Genomic DNA, 16,883 nt, shown 5'->3' with positions numbered 1-16,883 from the left:
ACTAACCCTCTTATTGAGCCTAACCTTAGCCAAGACCCCACCTCCAATGCTTTGGTAGGATCCCTTTTCACAGTTTGTTTTGTCTTTTCCACTGTTTCTCCATCGAAGTCCTTGTACAGCAATGGTTAGTGCATAAAACTTTCAATTTGAAAGTCTCAAATCTCAGAGTTGTGAGTTCAACTCCTGCTCAGGGGTCGTGTAAAGCGTGTGAACCAAGAAGCGCAACCCCCTTATCGTCCCAGCCTTGGAGAGGTACACGGAGAAGGACGATGTGATGGAGGGATGTAAGGGTATCCAAGCATGAAGGACAATTCTAGATTTGAAGCTTTCGTGACTGCAAGGATTCATATTCTTAGGTTTTTTTCGGTAAAGTCACGTAGGTAAAAAATTCATAAAAGTTAAATAAAAATCACGACGTTTCGGAGGCAACACAAGCTTCCGTCTTCAGGTGGAACTGTCACAGCACGATAGCTGTATTCAGCTCTCATACAGCTGTCGTGCTGTGATGGTTCTACCTGAAGACGGAAGCTTGTATTGCCTCCGAAACGTCGTGATTTTTATTTTATTTTTATTAATTTAAATTTTTTACCTACGTGACTTTACCGAAAAAAAAACCTAAGAATATGAAGGACAATGCTTCAGATTTGAACTCACAACCTTACAATTGCAACCCATGCCTTCGAACCAACGTGTGCCACCCAGCAGCAGCATCTCTTTATCTCTCTCCTTTAATGACAAAAGGCTCGTTTTGCTCCTCCGGGTACCGATTTCTCGTGCTCGCTCGCGGCGCGGGCCTGCAGGGAGAGGTCCTGGCGGCCGACGAGGGCGTAGGCGGCAAGGGGCCAGCGCTCCGGCGGCGCTGGGCGGCAGCGGCAGACGGCCTCGTGCAGCGGCAGGGCCACGCCAAACGGCAGAGACGCCAGGTCGTGCAGCGTGAATCCTGGGGACATGCGCGCACGGTTGCCGCTCGGCGATTATCCATGGGTAGATGATCCGAGGAGCAGATTAATAACGACAGTAAGATATGTGTACATGTGCTATGATTAGATGCTCTTTGATCGTCTGGTGGTAAAACTTTTGATGGGTTTCACTCGTTTTGCAAACGTTTTCTCATTAAATTCGCGTCCGTCGTACCAACGTAGTCAGATCGTCAATGACCAATTGTGAGCGTCGGCCCGCGCACAAGGGTAAATTGCACTGCTTTATACTAAAGGTTTGTCATCTTGTATCATCTTTTATGGAGTTATCGTACCAACCCCCCATTACAGGCAGATGAAAAGACAGAATAGCTACACACTTTCAACCTGGGGGCAAATGTTATTAACAGCACCCATTAAGGACGAAACAGTTACGGAGGTTTTGATGTGGTCAGCACCTGGCATGCCTTTCCACCTTTGTCTCTCCAGTGTTTATGTAAACACAGGCAGTAATTTAAAGCCACATTTACCAAGAGGAGGCCAATGGCAGATTAAAGCAACATTTTAAACTAAACTAATTTTATCTTACCAGGTAAGGCCCACTGAGCTACATAACTCTCTTTCAGAAGCGACCTCGCCACAAATACAGGCGTCAGGGGTCAGGATTGAAGCCACGACCGCCTGCATACCAGGCAAGGTAGTTAACATCTCGCCACCACAGTACTCCATTTCATGGATTGCTCGTACACTCGCTCACAACAGCGTGTTCAGCATGGGTCCTGGTGCAAGGAATGAAATGGGGTCCCTTGTCCAATTTCGACCCCCAACTTCGTAGCCCGGTGTGTAGGCCCTTCCGACCCGTGGACTTCCGTGTAATGGCGCAGCCAGCACTCAACAGCTACGCTTCCGGATGTCGGCGATACGGTCAGGGGTGCGATTCACACGTCGCTGAATGGAGAAATAAAATCCTGTCGGAGCAAATCTGCCAATGCGTTTTCCAGGCTGATGACGATGAGCTTTGCTTGTGCAGTCTCACTGCCGGCACACTGCTCGCTCGCTCACCCATGTTGGCGAGGAAAAACACCAGTTTCTCGGCCGGGCTCGGAAGGGACGACAGCTGCTCCGTGCAAATTCTGAACAGCAATCGGCATAAACACACACACACACACAAACGCAAAATTACACGGAAAAATATTTTTTGTAGCAATAGCAGCTCAAGATGCTGTACAGAACAGAGGGACGTATGCATTGCGGGATATAAAAAGTGTACACTGGAGGTGACCAAAAACGATTTCGTCTAATGCAGGGCTAGGGAAACTACAGCTTGTTACGGCCTGGCAAACAGTAAATATCTGTTACTGCAAGCATCTTAGCTGTACTAACTGGGCACTCGAGGTTGAATATATTTTCAATCTTGCAACACTGTGTTTTGTAAATTTAGCACATTCGGTCACCTGTTCTCTTTCAGAGCACGTAGTCCTAAAGAGTGCATCATTGTTTAATAATAATACTGGTAGGAACCTCCTGGTTACACCAGCCCACAGGGGATTATTGTGTCCGTCCGTCCGTCGTGCATCCAAAAATGGGAGGGGTGGGGCTGGGTGGAGAGGGGAGGGTGGGGAGGGGCTGGGTGGGGAGGGTGGGGCTGGGTGAGGGGTGGGAGGGGTGGGGCTGGGCTGGGTGGGGAGGGGCTGGTCACCCCGTGGTGCCCTTATAAAACTCAACGTTTAACCTACTCACGCCGGCTTGTGCCCGGCCTCACAGTCGGGCATATTTGCGGAATACACCACGCCGCCGTTGACCCTGGCCATTGACCGAGCAACCCGACGTTCCTACCAGCTCCCTCCGCAGGAATGTGTTAATTTCAACTGTTATGCACCACCGCACAGTCTTCTGCCACTCCAGGAGAGTAAGCGGTTGTGACTTAAGAGGCGTGAGGAGCCACATAAAAGCAGGAAGGCAGCAGCCAGGCGGTGATCTGGCGCCAAAAATTGCCCGAGCTCTGCGGTTCTCTGTACACTGAGATATTTTACACCGATTCATGAGTGTTAATAAATGTGGGAGCACCCGTAGAAAACCCACACAAATTGAACAGATGGAGACAAGTCCACAATTAGCTGAATTGCCTTCTCCCGGCAAGCCAGGGTATGTATGGAACCTCGCCAATGGAAAGAGAGGTTCGCAACATACGTGTGCGAGCCACCAAACCTCTCGTGCAGTGCTGCATTGTAGACGTGCGCCACTACCGCCCATCAACTCACCTGCTGGTCTCCTGTTCCGTCTGTGACCAACCATGTCCTAACAAACCATTAAAAACAACCAACACATACAATTACACACACACACACACCACAAAAACAGAACTGTGATGTACAATTCACTGCTCCATCCATGAAGGCTTCCTCACACCAGAATCAGAAGTGTATTTCTCGAGTAAAGCCCATTGAGCTCAGCTCTTTTTTTTACCTGGCCCGGCAGACAACATCACACCGTGTCCTTCACGGTGGCTCTTTGACCATACTTTACCACCAAGCTGGTCAGTGCCAGGAGGATATGGACAGTGCCATGCCTGGCCGCCTTTGTCTCCCCAGTACTGATGCTTTTACACACCAACTGAAGTTAGCTGTGGCCAGAAATTTCACTCGGGTCGCCAGATTGGTTGCGCGTCACGCTCACCGCTGCACTGCTGCTCATCCCGCGCTGCCCTTACCCGCGGGTATCTTGTCGAGGTATTTGCTGGGCTCCAAGAACGCTGCGCTTTCGTCTCCGAGGATGTAAATGGCGAAGCTCTATGGGAACGCACGCACGGTACAGAGAGAAGGGTTGGGTGCGCGCTCACTGTGTTCCGCTTAGGGCCATATCGAAATGTCCGTTATCGTAGGAGTAGCGGTGCCGCTCAAACTGTTTCTCTGTTTCAACTTACGAGCACCACCAGCCGTGTGCGCTCACACACTCCGGGCACAGATGGGAAGGGTGGGGGCGCCCCACCGGTGCGCCACCCGATCATGCGGCACAGCCAGCGGCACACGCAGGGGGGGTCCCGGGCGACCGCGTGGTACTGCGCCATGGTCTTTAGCTGGGCTGCAGACATGCACATACACACGCACACACGTAAATACAAAGATCGCCCGTATAGCCTTAACAGAGTGTTGAGGTAAGAGCTGTTAGCGAGCACCTTTGAAGGTCGGCTTGGCACAACATCACGCCCGACCGCCTTCGTCTCCTGAGTGGCGAAGCTTACACATCACACCAGGTACTCATTTAAGGTTGAGTCTACCTAGGGGAGGCCCAGCACCGGTTCAAATAATCGTCACTGGTGTTGGCCATGAGTGGGAATCGAAAGCGGGTTGCCGGGTTCATAGCGCAGCGTGTGAACCGCTAAACTTCAGCTCCCAACTACATACGCCTACACACAAAAAGACACACGTAGCAATGCATTGGATGGGTGTATTGTAGGTCGCTGTGCAGTACCTTGGGGCATCAAAACCGCATTCTGCCCGAACGATTTGAGCAGCGTTGGGTTGTCGCGGAGGTAGTGGTCGCAATATGAGGTCAGGCGGAGGTCGCTGTGAAATACAGAATCGGTCAAGAACAGGAATAAACGTTCGTTTTAGACACCACACAGGGCAGGGCATTCATACAGTGCGTCAACGTGATCATCATCATGTAACTCCTGTAGTTTGGTACAAGAACAATGTGGATGCATAATGGACGTTTATTACCATGTAAATAACCCAACCGGAAATTGATGCCCACTGTAATTTATATGCATTCATTAATCCCCCCCCTCACCTTCCCACAAGGGCTTACAAGTGACATCGTCACATCTATCGCTCTATTTAAGAAACGAAACAGGACTTCTCCACAAATCTGGCTCACGCCTGATGAAGCTGGTTGTAATTACTGGCGAAACGTCGTACTCAGATTGTAAATGGTGTGGATTTGCTCTCCAACACACCAGTGCGCTGTGCTAGTGACGAATTGGCACGTTCTGTTTACGTGACAAACCTTACTAGTTGGCTGTGTCGGGTGGTGGCGGGTTTAACATATTTATATTTACGCGATATAACCCAAAAAACCTATATATTATGGATATTGGTCTCGAAAGCTTACGTGTTAAACAGGATGTAAACACACAAACCTTTCTGATCAATTGCTAGCCGCTCGCTCTACCGAGCCACCTGCCCGGCTCATCCACCGACGATCCTGTTCACCGTGCGGCAGTAGCTGACCACGTGTGCACCCACCTCTTCTTCTTTTGTACGGCTGATGTAGATGTAACAACTTACAATTTCACATTCAGGTGGTCAAGCCAGATAACCACGTTGGGAGCAGCAGAGTGCATCGCTGCGATGTTTCCTTCGTATTTGCGGATCAGCCATTGCGTCGTTATACATTGTCCGGTCTGTTCTGGATGACCATGGTCGCACATTTGAGAGTTTTTAATGTTCCATTTGTGCATCGGGTATCCGCATCTGCCATGGCTTGTGCACCAGAGGTCGCAACCGGGTACCCGATACCCGTACCCTACCCGATACCCGGCGACCCGTACCTGGCCGGGTACGGGTACGGGTAGCCGTTTGCGACCCTGGTGCAGCCGGGTACGGGTACGGGTAGGCCGTGAGTCACTGGTGAGTAACCGTTTGTCACTCATTTCGGGTAGGGTACGGGTAGGGAACGGGTACCCGTACCCAGCCGGGTACGGGTACCCATTTGCGACCCTGGTGCGGCCGGGTACGGGTACAGGTAAGGAATCAAAACCCGTTTGCGACCTCTGTTGTGCACTCACCTAGCGATCTGGTAGAGCAGCGTGCCGAGCGCGCGACCCGTCTCGGCGAGGGCGCTGTCCAGCTTGGAGTCCTCGTACACCAGGTGCAACGCCCAGAACACAGTCGGCAGGTGCGTGAACAGCGGCGCCTCGGGGTTCAGGACGTGTACCCGGGAGAAGGGGCCCCTCTCCGCCTCGCCGCGCTGGGTGGAGGAGGGGGGCGGAGGGGGGGCAGACACGCGAGGAGGAAGAGGAGGTGGATGAAAATGAAGAGGATGAGGAGCATTAGGATTACATTTAAACAAATAAAAGTCGGCCACGTGTGCTGGAGACACGGTCCAAATTTGAAAACTTATCGCAAATTACTCCAACTGGGAAAACGTATCGTAACACCACCCGCCCTCATGCGAAACTACCACAGACTTTACTCATTCTGGAAACATCGCGCCTTCGTGATAGCCTTGCCCCGTAAGAACAGTGCGAATGCCAAATGTACTCATAATTTGAGATAGACGTGACTCAAACGTTTCTCGCTGCGGGAGAAACTAAAGAGGTTGCAGAATACCTCCCCATACCTCTTCAACGCCGCCGTCGGGGTTGGCCGACTCAGCCATATCGAGACCCAGCATACCAACCAGCGGATGGGACAGGAGGCTCTGATGGTAGCTGCTGTTCAACAGAAACTCCCAGTCCTATCAACAGGCAGCGACATACACAAAGCAATCAGACACCTTGCAGTAGCGTGGCATGGTTGGTGTCGGCAGTGTTGTTTTGTCTCCAGGTCTTCGTGCAAGCCTTCGACAAAATGTAGCTCGCTTCATCACCGGGGAAGTCCCCAACTGCCACACGAGGTTATAAAAAAGTTCCGCTCACAATGGATCATCCTTTTGGGGGGGGAAGTGATCGCACTTCCCAGTTGACGTTGTGCGTAAACACTTCCTCCATTCATGGCCGGCGTGACCGCGTGAACGTCTCGGCAAGGTAACAGATTTCTTGAAGAAATTAAAATAAATGGACGACACGATTCTCCCATCTTCACAATCATCCTACGTAGGTAAACGTTGCGCATATATTTTATCGCCTAATTTATGCTTCCCATTTCGAATTCGTTGGAAAGCAGAAAAAACGTCCAAGCTGTACTCTCTTAAGAAACCCAATTAATTCTTTATCAGCGGAGGTAACTTGCACCACGCCAAGCACAAAATGCAGCGTCGGCTATTTAAAGAAAGAATGTGTTTAAATACGTGGAAGACTGCGCATGCATCGTGTGTTTGTATTGCTTGTTAAAGTAATCGGTCACTGTGTTGCGACCGAAGAGCAGAAAATTGTAGAACCAGTGTGCGGGTAAAGAGCCGTGAATTAGCGTAAAAGACCACATTTTCTATGTATACCCCTCGTTCCCTAGCACGATTAAAACTGCAACCAGGATAATCCACCATGGATAAGCAAAAATTAAATAAAAATGAAATGTGCGCGTATTTGTATATATATGGGAAGGGGGTATCACCTCGTCCGTTCCCGCGTCGGAGGTGCGCGGCTTCTTGGGTGTGAGAACAGGCGACAGGCATGGCTCCTGCTCGGCCTGGGTGACACAGAGCAAATGTTCACGCATGAATCCACAAGCAGGTGTGTTCGTACGCGTGCGCACATGCACCGGCATTGTGTTAATACTGGCGCGTGGAGAGGTGGCATAAGCGGTAATCGTACTGTACCATGTGAACCCGACTACCCGAGCTTGATTCCATGTTACGGCTAACATCAGTGGTCTCCATGAGGTCAACTCAAAGCCACCCGGTATGATGTTGGAGAGTTAACACTGTATGTGGTTTCCGAGTCGCCGACCCGGGCAGAGCTGATTGAAATTAAGCTCTGTTTAATCAGTTTGTCCCTGGTGTGTGCGTGCGTGCGTGTGAGCATTATCGACAACGTGTGCTCATGGGTGTCACTCGTACGAGCTGCGCCCAGGGCAGGTTCTCCATGTCGTATCCGCTGGCCGTGAGTAGACAGTTGCGGAAGAGTGCCCACTCGCTCGCCAGGCCCGGGCTGCCCATGCGGTTGCGTGCCGTGTACCAGCGCAGTTGGAGCTGCAGCGCCGTGTCCCGCGGGAGGGCGTAGCACGCCGCGCCCAGGCACATCCGCACTGGCGCCACCAACACATCCCATGACACGGCAGAAAGAGAGATGAATAATACGTGGCACCGCCACACAGGCACAGAGAGAGAGACAAATAGACGAATTACAGTGGCCCCCACCACACACAGGGAGAGACAAATCCACATTTGTGTACGAGCTAAACATACAAAAATGCAGCGATTACTCGATAAACTTTGATTCTTACACTCCAACACATGGATCAACTGTATATGTGAGAATTGGCTGTTTATGAATTGTCATCATCATTGCTTATAACTCATACTGCGTCACACATGTAGTACATCTCGAGGTGCACTGTGGCAATCTAGCCAAGGGGACCCCCACGTGGCAACTGTCCCTGTGTGATACAAGATGAACACAGCACCAGCCTACAAGTGGGCATTCGTTTTCCTGTAGAGGGTGACGTTGCTATTTTACTTTTCCCCAACTATGTAAATTGCAAACAATTGATCAAACGTGGAAAACAAATCTGGCTGTCACCTGATGAAGCTGGTTGGTAATTACTGGCGAAACGTCGTACTCAGATTGTAAATGTTGTGGCTTGGCTCTCCAACACACCGGCGTGCTGTACTAGTAATGAATTGGCATGCTCTATTTACGTGACAAACCTTACTAATTGGCTGTGTCGGGTGGTGGCGGGTTTAACGACATTTATATATTTACGTGATCTAACCCAAACAAACCTGTATTATAGGGGAAAATCTGAGACATTTAATTGTAAATGGAGCAAATTTTTCAGAAGCGGGCAATGCGGTGGCAAAATGCGATGTTGGACTGTACTATGCTCCAACGCCTGCAGCAAAACAGATATGGGAACTCACCCAGTGAACAGCTCGCAATTTCCGGGAGGGAAACTCGCCTCATCGTTCCCCCAACCAACTCCTGTGGACAAAACACAAGCAGTTCTTACGTTCCACATTAAACGCATAGAATAATACGCGGCCCTTAATCAGTCAACTGTTGGATGAAGGCCCGCACATGCCGTATAAGTCGTGGGGCTTGTCAGTGAGGGATAGTGAACTGGGGGGGAGGGGGCCCATGAACGGTTCTGATACCACTCGCCACTGCCGTTAGCCATGGCCAGGAATCGAACGCGGATCGCCGGGTTCTACTGGACATATGTGAAAAAGAGCTTCATAGCTCATCGGATTCCTCTAAATAAAGATTCTGATTCATAGCACATTGTGTGAGAACCACTACTCTATTTTTGTTATTGTTGAATTTTTACGACGTTTAGGGGTTTTTCAATAAAAAAGATTACACGGAGGACAAGGTATACCTGCCCACATTATCTTGAGGACAATCTGTACACCTGAAAATGGATTGCAATGATTCGTCGGGTTTTTTCTCGCACAAAACATATCAGTGACATAGGCCTCGGGGGTGTGTCTACGCAGCAAACAGCCTTGGGTGTGTGCGCTCGTACGCTGAGATGGCACCAATTACGGGGACCGGATTCCTGTGTGACGCCTCTCGCGCGGTGCATGATGCTCACGAGGGTGAGGCGGGACAGCACGGGGTCGCGCAGGCCGGTGATGCAGCTGGGCCTGCTGGTGTGGAAGAGCGAGTCATCGAGGTCGGACTCCAGCCGCATGCCCATGGACTCTCTCATCTCGGGCACGGGTGACACCAACATGGCCTGAACACGAGGGGGCAGGTGGAGGGCGCGCTCGCGCACACACACAATGTCAAAGTGTGAGACCAGCTTTCAGTTAAGCTAGTTTTTTTTTGTGTAATTTTTTTACCAACTGCCTCCTGCTTTATCGCCGTACGAGCGGAATGACTTTTGCAGATTCTATCAAAGGCATCTCCGACCCATGTCTGTCAATGACAGTCCATTACCAGTTGCGTTCAACATCTTTTTAAAATATATAATTTTTTGGAGAGATTTAACCGTCAACTATAGCAATGGAATAAAACATTGTAATTAATTCGCATATCATTTTCTGAACTATACAATATCTACACACAATACGTGTGTTTTAAGCAAGGGATTTAATGCACTTGATGATGTCATCGCTGTTGCCACGTCACACCCCATTGTAAACATTGGCTACGATCTCTTGGCAATCGTGTGTTATGGTATCTCATAGTGATGTAGGCCTAATCAGGAAATTGAGGTTGCGATGGGTAGGACACGGGTGTGTAGGATGGAGGACAGATTACAGCGACAGGCACTGGAGTGGAAACCCAGAGGCCTGCAACAATGAGGACAAGAGGAAGGCCTAAAGCCAAACAGTGGCACACTGGAACAGCATAATGCCACTATAAAAACTACGAGACCTAACAAAATAAAGTGAAATATAATTTGCAGGTCAAAACCTATTCAGTCGACGGCCCCGTAGGTTACCCCCACTGCCGCCCTGTTGAAATCGTCACTGTTGTTGTTGTTGCTGCTGTACCCACCTCGTGCATTGTCACCGCCGAGGTGCCGTACGGGCGAGAGGGCGTGCTGTTGCTGTCGAGCGGCGTACTCGGCCGCGGCATGGGCTGCAGCAGCGAGTGGCAGAGCGACGGAGCTTGCAGGCCAGTCACGTACACCTTGCTCACCTGGGCACCAGAGACGAAAGCAGCCGCCACACACGAGAACATTCACCCTGCCGTCCCCCTGCGATGTGTCGAATTGCCACGCATTATCACGATTGGTGTCGTCTGTTGACTCAAGAATCAGTTTGTTTTATTTTTTACCGCTGAGGCACCACAACCCCTCCACAGAACCTTCCGCCGGCACCAACACCACACTGATCAGCAGAGTGAATGATGGTAATATAGCCCCCACAACCTGCACCGGGAGGTAAGGCCCTCATCCAGCAGTGGATTGACAAAGAGGCCGCAAGTTGGACGCATGTACACGACCCAGCTGGCCACACCGACAGTCCATACCCAGTGACACTAACGCCGCATGGAACGGCACGGGCAGCGTGGGAGCGGCAAAGCCCTCTCACCTTGATGAGGCCGGTGAACAAAACCAGGCTCCTGGTGTCATCCAACACCAACATCATGTTCAGAGACTGCAGAAAAACAGCAGCAACAGCAGACACATTAGTTCGGTGGAGCAGAGACATTGCCACGATTTCGCTAAAAAGTGGACTAAGAGGAGGAACATCTTGCAGCACGCGAACGTGGGCCCCGTGCCCGCGACGGAACGAGAGGCGAGCGTCACCTCCAGCGGGGCAGCGTCGCGAGCCGGAATATCGGTCACGACCCCGAAGACGAAGCTGGAGGGGTTGTCGTTGCTCTCCTCGAACTTGACGCACCTGCAGCGGGGGGGGGGGTAGGGGGATGGGGGGGGAACAAAGCCTTGAGCTGCTCCACAGCTTCGAGAAGTGGACAACTATTACAAAACAATCGCGTACCGTTATCGCCTCCTTTGGTCGTGATTGGGGTTTGTTGTCATCTATTTTATTTGTCCGCTATCAATAATCGCGCACAAAAAGAGATTAAACTTCGGTTACTGGTATACCGCACTTATCGAAATCCAAACATTTAGTTATCCTGAAGGAATCTGATGAGCTATCGAGCTCTCTTTTTTCACAGATGTCCAGCAGTATCTAACGATAAAAGTCAAGTCCAGCCCTGTGCGGTGTGTCTATGGTTGTCTAAACGTACGACATGGTGACCAATGAGCCCTGCCACTGGTGGCTTACGATGGCTGACGCTGACCAATTTGTATTGTTTCTAAAAAAAATTGTCTCAATTGAAGTTTTTTTCTAAATTAGCCTTCTAATAACGTAACAATATCAACCGCATACACCTAAAAAAATAAATTATTGAGTGAAATAATAAATACACCATCATGTGTCTAATCGTTACAATAATTCTGTAGTTTTGATTTTTTTTCTGTTCGGCAATACACAATTTTAAAAATTACATTTATTTGTGACTTCGAAAATGGTCTTTGAATTAGGTGGTCACATGGCGTAAGAGGTCAAAGTGCTAAGGTCCTGGGTTTGAATCCGGGTTCCAGCATGCCTATGATAAAACACGTCCCTCAACATAGTGAGTTGATGACCTCAACCCAATCACCCATGACTTCACAAAAAACTATGATAATATATTTGGTTTCGACCTTTATTTGTCAACACACGGTGCTCTGTGAGATTCTAGCTCCGAGAATGAATAAAATATGTATCAGTTTGACTACCATGCAACAATCTATTAATGAGTCCCATCCTGTATAAAGGGTAAAAATGGCACTTTGCATGATTTTAACATCAGATAAAACCATGAATTTCTCCAACACACGGTGCTCCGTAAGATTCGCAAAACAGCACAATTTGAATATATTGGGGAAAAGTAGAAAGAAAGAAAAAAAGTATTTCGAATTGACAAAGGAAATTTGCCCCAGTCACAGGGGCACAGGCAAACCTGAGCTCGTGGTGGCCGTCCATGAGGTAGCAGAGAAACCTACGGCCGCACAGGTCGGTGGTGATGAAGGCTTTGCTCGCTTGGCTATTCGATATCCTGAACGCGCAGGCACACACGGAGACCGCACATCCCACACAATCGCCCCCCATCCGGTCTCAAGAACAATAACAGCAGTACGCCATTTGGTGAGCATCTATTAGGGCCTGCACAATACACGCACACAAGGGGGTAGAGTGTTGCCAGCACCACGCCCGGCCACCTATGTCTCTCCTAATGCTAATGTTTTCACACCTGTTCAACACATTTCCTACCGTAGCTCCGGATCATAAGACGCATAGGAAAGACACACCGCCAAAAGTGTGCCCGGTGTCAAGTTGAAAATTAGTATTCAAGTCCTCTTCGGCACTCGGTGAAATAAAAAAAACTTCCCCGACCTAGCACTCTAAGAATGGTAAGTGGCTGTAAATGCAAGTAGATTTGTTCCCACCTGTTGGTGAGCACCTTCTCAGTCCACAGGTGGTCCATGCAGAGGTCGGGCAGGTTCAGCATGTGCTCGGTCACGGATTTCCCCGCGGAGCTGTTGAGCGACTGGTTAGCCGACGAGTTGGCCTGACCGCGCGGGGACGGCGAGAGAAAGCGCTGCGTGAACGCGGCCAGGGAGCTGCCCGGCGCCGGGGAGTGGGACCGGCTGGAAGGAGACAACGGCTGCTGTTTTTCAAAAATGATGAGGGAGGAAAAAAATAAACGCGCGTTTCGTGGATCCTGTAACTCTTTGCAACACGCGTTGGTCCTGTGAATGATTTCATGAACGATAAAAAACGTTGCCATCTGAGCCGCACGAGGTGACGTTATGTGTAACGACGTCGTAGAGAGCGGAGGCCTTGGCCTAAAATGTCAACGCATTTAACGCTGGATTGTTTTGCTAAGTTTTGGGTAACCCTTTGATTAATATATCGGGCTTTCTATAAGGTCTCTAAAAGGAAAACGACTTTAAAGTAACATTGTATTCATACTGGATCGTCTTCATGTAAGCTATCGTGACCCCACTGCTAGACACTGAAACGCGTGAATAATAATAATAATGTACAGCCCTTTGTGAATCCACTGCTGGTTGAAGGCCTCCCCCTGCCACGTCGAGGGTTGTAATGAAGATAACAATGAGTAGTAATGACGATTATGAATTAATTGGTAATTATGATCATTCAAACGATGATGACGCACGATGACGCTACAGACGACATTAATTGACAACGATAACAGCAGCAGCAACGACAGTAGTGATGGCAACCCTCACAACGGTGACGAAGATCGTTGTGACGATGACCACAACGGCAACTCTGAGGAATGCTCACCTCAGCGACGCCATGTTGGACATGGTGGGCGACCAAGACCACGAGTAAAACGGCAGCCCCGAGGCCGGCGGCAGAGTAGCACCCAAAGTCGATCCTGCACCACTTCCGCCGCCGCCGCCGCCGCCACCACCAACGGCACCACCGCTGCCGCCACCACCAATACCGGACCCGCCCCCCGCCGTGGTGGAGGCGTGAAGCAGCTGCTGGCAGTGGAGTTGGTGCAGCGGGGATGAGAATCCACCGCCGTGGCCTAACGTGCTCTCATTGCGAGTAAGGCCGCGGAGGTGCGCGGCGAACGAGATGGCGCTACCGACGCCGCCGCCGCCGCCGCTGCCCATGAGCTCGTCGGTGAAGCCGCCCACGACGCTGCCACCGAGCGTCCCGCACAGGCTGCCCACGACGGACGATGGCCCGGGAATGCCGAGCATGCTGCTGCGCTCCTGGCGGAGAGGAGAGAGCCGAGCGAAGGCGGTTAGGCTGAAGATAATGATGGTGCTTTGTTGAGCTGGGACCAGTTACATTCTACTGGACGTCTGTGAAAAACTACTGGACAGCTGTGAAAACCTATTGGATATCTGTGAAAAAGATTCCTCCAGTATAAATAAAGATTACGTGAAAAAAACTTCCTTGGCTCCTGTTGGAATAAGTGTCCATGAAGGGAGATTTTCATCCAAGGTGTTTTATGAAACTGGCCACCAGCTGCGAGTTCACCCCCCCCCCCCTCCACCATGTGTTACGATACAGAGTTGTAATCAGATTCAAAATCTACCCTTGTCTATAAACCAATCACAAACAACATCGAGTAAACATAATAATCGTAATAATTTACAGCACTTTTGTCAAAGTACTGCTGCAGCATGAAGACTTCCCCACGCCGTGTCAGTGGTAAGAGGTTAAATGACCATACTTCATCACGCTGGTCAGTGCCGGTTGGTGAAGGGGGGAGGAGCAGGACCGGTTTAGCTATCATTCACCAGAGATATTAGCCTTGGCTGGGATCTGAACGCAGGTCGCCGGGTTCAATGTGCTGTCCACTAGCCACCGCACCACTGCTTCAACCCTTTAGGGGTGTACGTACCATACGGTTACACCTCTAAAAACATCTACCTGATGTGTATATCCTAACATTAATAATTGATTCTGGCTGACAATCACTTAAATGAAGCCTTTCAGGCAAGATGGTAGACGGAGGACAGCAGGGAGGGTGAGCGAGCCGCCTCCTGTACCTGTGGCGTGGCCTTTCTCAGGAACCACACGGCGTGCAGGCCAAGCGTCGGGTCAAAGGTCAGCAACAGCGGAGACTTGGGGGAGGCGAAGACGATGCGGTGCGAGTGCTCGTACGTGTAGCCGACGCGCGGCGTGCCGCCCACGCCTGCCGTCGTACGCACACGGGGCAATGCGCACATGCACGGTCAAGCGCGCGCACACACACTACGGTGGCCGTGTAGGGATGAGCATATGTCAGCGGTCACTTACGTACAAATGGGGGTTTTATCTATATATATATAAAAAAGGGAAATTTGTGAATATGTGTCTAGTCGAAATTTTAGCATACTTCCCAACATGAAACAAACTTGAAATTTGGCATGTGGGTAGCTTCCACAATGCAAAAATTATAAAAATAGACTTTTGTATTTTGGGGGGCGGGGGGCGGCGCAATAATGTATATATTTTGCGCGGCAAGTGAGTGGTGACGTCACATCTGTGATGTCACCCGCATGCGGCAGCGTCACGCAGTGTGCCTGCTGACGTCACGCATCCCCCCCCCACCCTCCGCGTAGGCCGTGTATTAATCCAAGACAAGAATCCAAGTCTCGGGCGAAGCCGGGTAGTCAAGCTAGTTAGGACCATATTTGGCATTGGCCCCCGGCTGCTAACACAGATGAGAGCTTCCCCGTTGCTCGTTTGAGTAGGGAGACACTTTATTCGTTTGTCCTTAAAATAACGTGCGCAATATACCGCGCCGCATCGCCATGTTGCGCAGAAACACTACGTGCCAGGGAGATCGGTGTTTCGTACTACACTGTACGGCGGTAGCTACAGCGGCGTTGTGCATTCTAAAATTGGCTTGTGATTTTTGGTGGTTTCAGCGGTCTTATTTTACCTTTGTTTTATTTCGCTTATTATATTTTATAGTAAAAAAAAGCAATATAAATAACTTTACAACCTGTAAATGGGCTAAATTTGGTATTGGTAAATTCGGGGTGTTGTTGACAAACCTCAGAACTAAGAGCTGTGTTTCAGGGACACACTGAAATGGCTGACGTTTTACCAACATTTACAAGTTTAAATGCTTTAACCACAGTTGCGAGAGACTCGCTGGGTAAATGGGGAAGGATGGGCGTGAACGACTGACATGGGTCAGAGATGCTCATGGAAGAATCTGCAAAAGTCATACCGCTCGTCCGGCAGAGGACAGGAGACACTGTGTCGAGAGGATGCAGCATGCTGTACATCATGGCCAGCTGCTCCCTGAGAAAAGGGCAACACAGACACACACATAATGACCAAATTACCTGGAACGTATATATGTATGTTGAAATTATTTTGCATCGTACGTAGACAAACATGCTGATCGAAGGTGCGGGGGAAGTACAACTAAAAAAAAGCAGTCCCCAGGAAATAAGTTTTCAATCTAGATTTAAAACACGCCCGATCTCGTCAAATCTCCAAAGCTAAGCAGGCTTTGAGCCTGGACAGCGCTTGCACATGCGACCATCATGCAAAGCAGGTTGGCCTTATAGACTGCTGTGAAGGCTACATGTAGGGCAGCCAAGGGAAATGCAGCAACAGCCATTGTATTTACTGTATATGCTCCCTGCATTCGGCAACCTGCACTGACCAGCGTGTACGGCATTTCGGAAGTGCTTCTCCAGGAGGGGATTGACAAAAGGGCTTATATGCTGAAGAAGTGCTATTAACGAGCACCTAATAAAAAATTGCCCAGCACAAGTCGCAGAGATATCACTAAAACCACATCCAGCCACCATTGTTTTATGGCACAATTATTCATCGCCTGTATGTTGCAATAAGAAATACACAAGTGGGTTGACATAAAAATTGATGTAGTGTTTAGGGCAATGTTTCAAAAAAGTGTTGTACCTAATCGACCCTATAAGCATCTCACAAGGAACGGCTTCTCTCTCAAACAGAAGACCTTGTTTGGTGGGCCACGTGTTAGCGACCTGCACAAAAGGGCATATACAAGTAAAAAATATGCATCAATATACAAGTCTCAACTTTCGAGTTTATTTGTTTAACCAGGTGAAAATTCAAGCGCCCAGAACAGTCTCATTTGCAAGAGCGACCATGGGTCATCAAATC

The 16,883-nt window shown here is 49.8% G+C and overlaps 1 protein-coding gene across 5 annotated transcripts in view; it reads right to left on the bottom strand.

The window, feature by feature from the left end:
* The window catches only part of ANAPC1 (anaphase promoting complex subunit 1), a 43,801-nt gene that overhangs the window by 22,378 nt on the left and 4,540 nt on the right, over positions 1 to 16,883 (bottom strand). For all 5 annotated transcript variants that reach the window (XM_078610095.1, XM_078610098.1, XM_078610099.1 and 2 more), the window contains exons 6-26: positions 16,662 to 16,744; positions 15,958 to 16,031; positions 14,786 to 14,931; positions 13,560 to 13,999; positions 12,695 to 12,895; positions 12,208 to 12,303; positions 11,003 to 11,096; positions 10,785 to 10,850; positions 10,246 to 10,389; positions 9,335 to 9,478; positions 8,661 to 8,721; positions 7,638 to 7,825; positions 7,193 to 7,267; positions 6,261 to 6,377; positions 5,707 to 5,888; positions 4,389 to 4,483; positions 3,841 to 3,998; positions 3,628 to 3,706; positions 3,179 to 3,215; positions 1,980 to 2,050; positions 765 to 940 (exon numbers count right to left, since the gene is read on the bottom strand). In XM_078610095.1, the coding sequence (XP_078466221.1) occupies positions 765 to 940; positions 1,980 to 2,050; positions 3,179 to 3,215; positions 3,628 to 3,706; positions 3,841 to 3,998; positions 4,389 to 4,483; positions 5,707 to 5,888; positions 6,261 to 6,377; positions 7,193 to 7,267; positions 7,638 to 7,825; positions 8,661 to 8,721; positions 9,335 to 9,478; positions 10,246 to 10,389; positions 10,785 to 10,850; positions 11,003 to 11,096; positions 12,208 to 12,303; positions 12,695 to 12,895; positions 13,560 to 13,999; positions 14,786 to 14,931; positions 15,958 to 16,031; positions 16,662 to 16,744 (2,727 nt within the window). The remainder of the gene's footprint in view (positions 1 to 764; positions 941 to 1,979; positions 2,051 to 3,178; positions 3,216 to 3,627; positions 3,707 to 3,840; positions 3,999 to 4,388; positions 4,484 to 5,706; positions 5,889 to 6,260; positions 6,378 to 7,192; positions 7,268 to 7,637; positions 7,826 to 8,660; positions 8,722 to 9,334; positions 9,479 to 10,245; positions 10,390 to 10,784; positions 10,851 to 11,002; positions 11,097 to 12,207; positions 12,304 to 12,694; positions 12,896 to 13,559; positions 14,000 to 14,785; positions 14,932 to 15,957; positions 16,032 to 16,661; positions 16,745 to 16,883) is intronic.

The sequence above is a fragment of the Lampetra planeri genome, chromosome 33, assembly GCF_965212315.1.
Source record: "Lampetra planeri chromosome 33, kcLamPlan1.2.h2, whole genome shotgun sequence".
Taxonomy (NCBI): Eukaryota; Metazoa; Chordata; class Hyperoartia; order Petromyzontiformes; family Petromyzontidae; genus Lampetra; species Lampetra planeri.
This window is presented reverse-complemented; position numbering and strand designations above follow the sequence as displayed.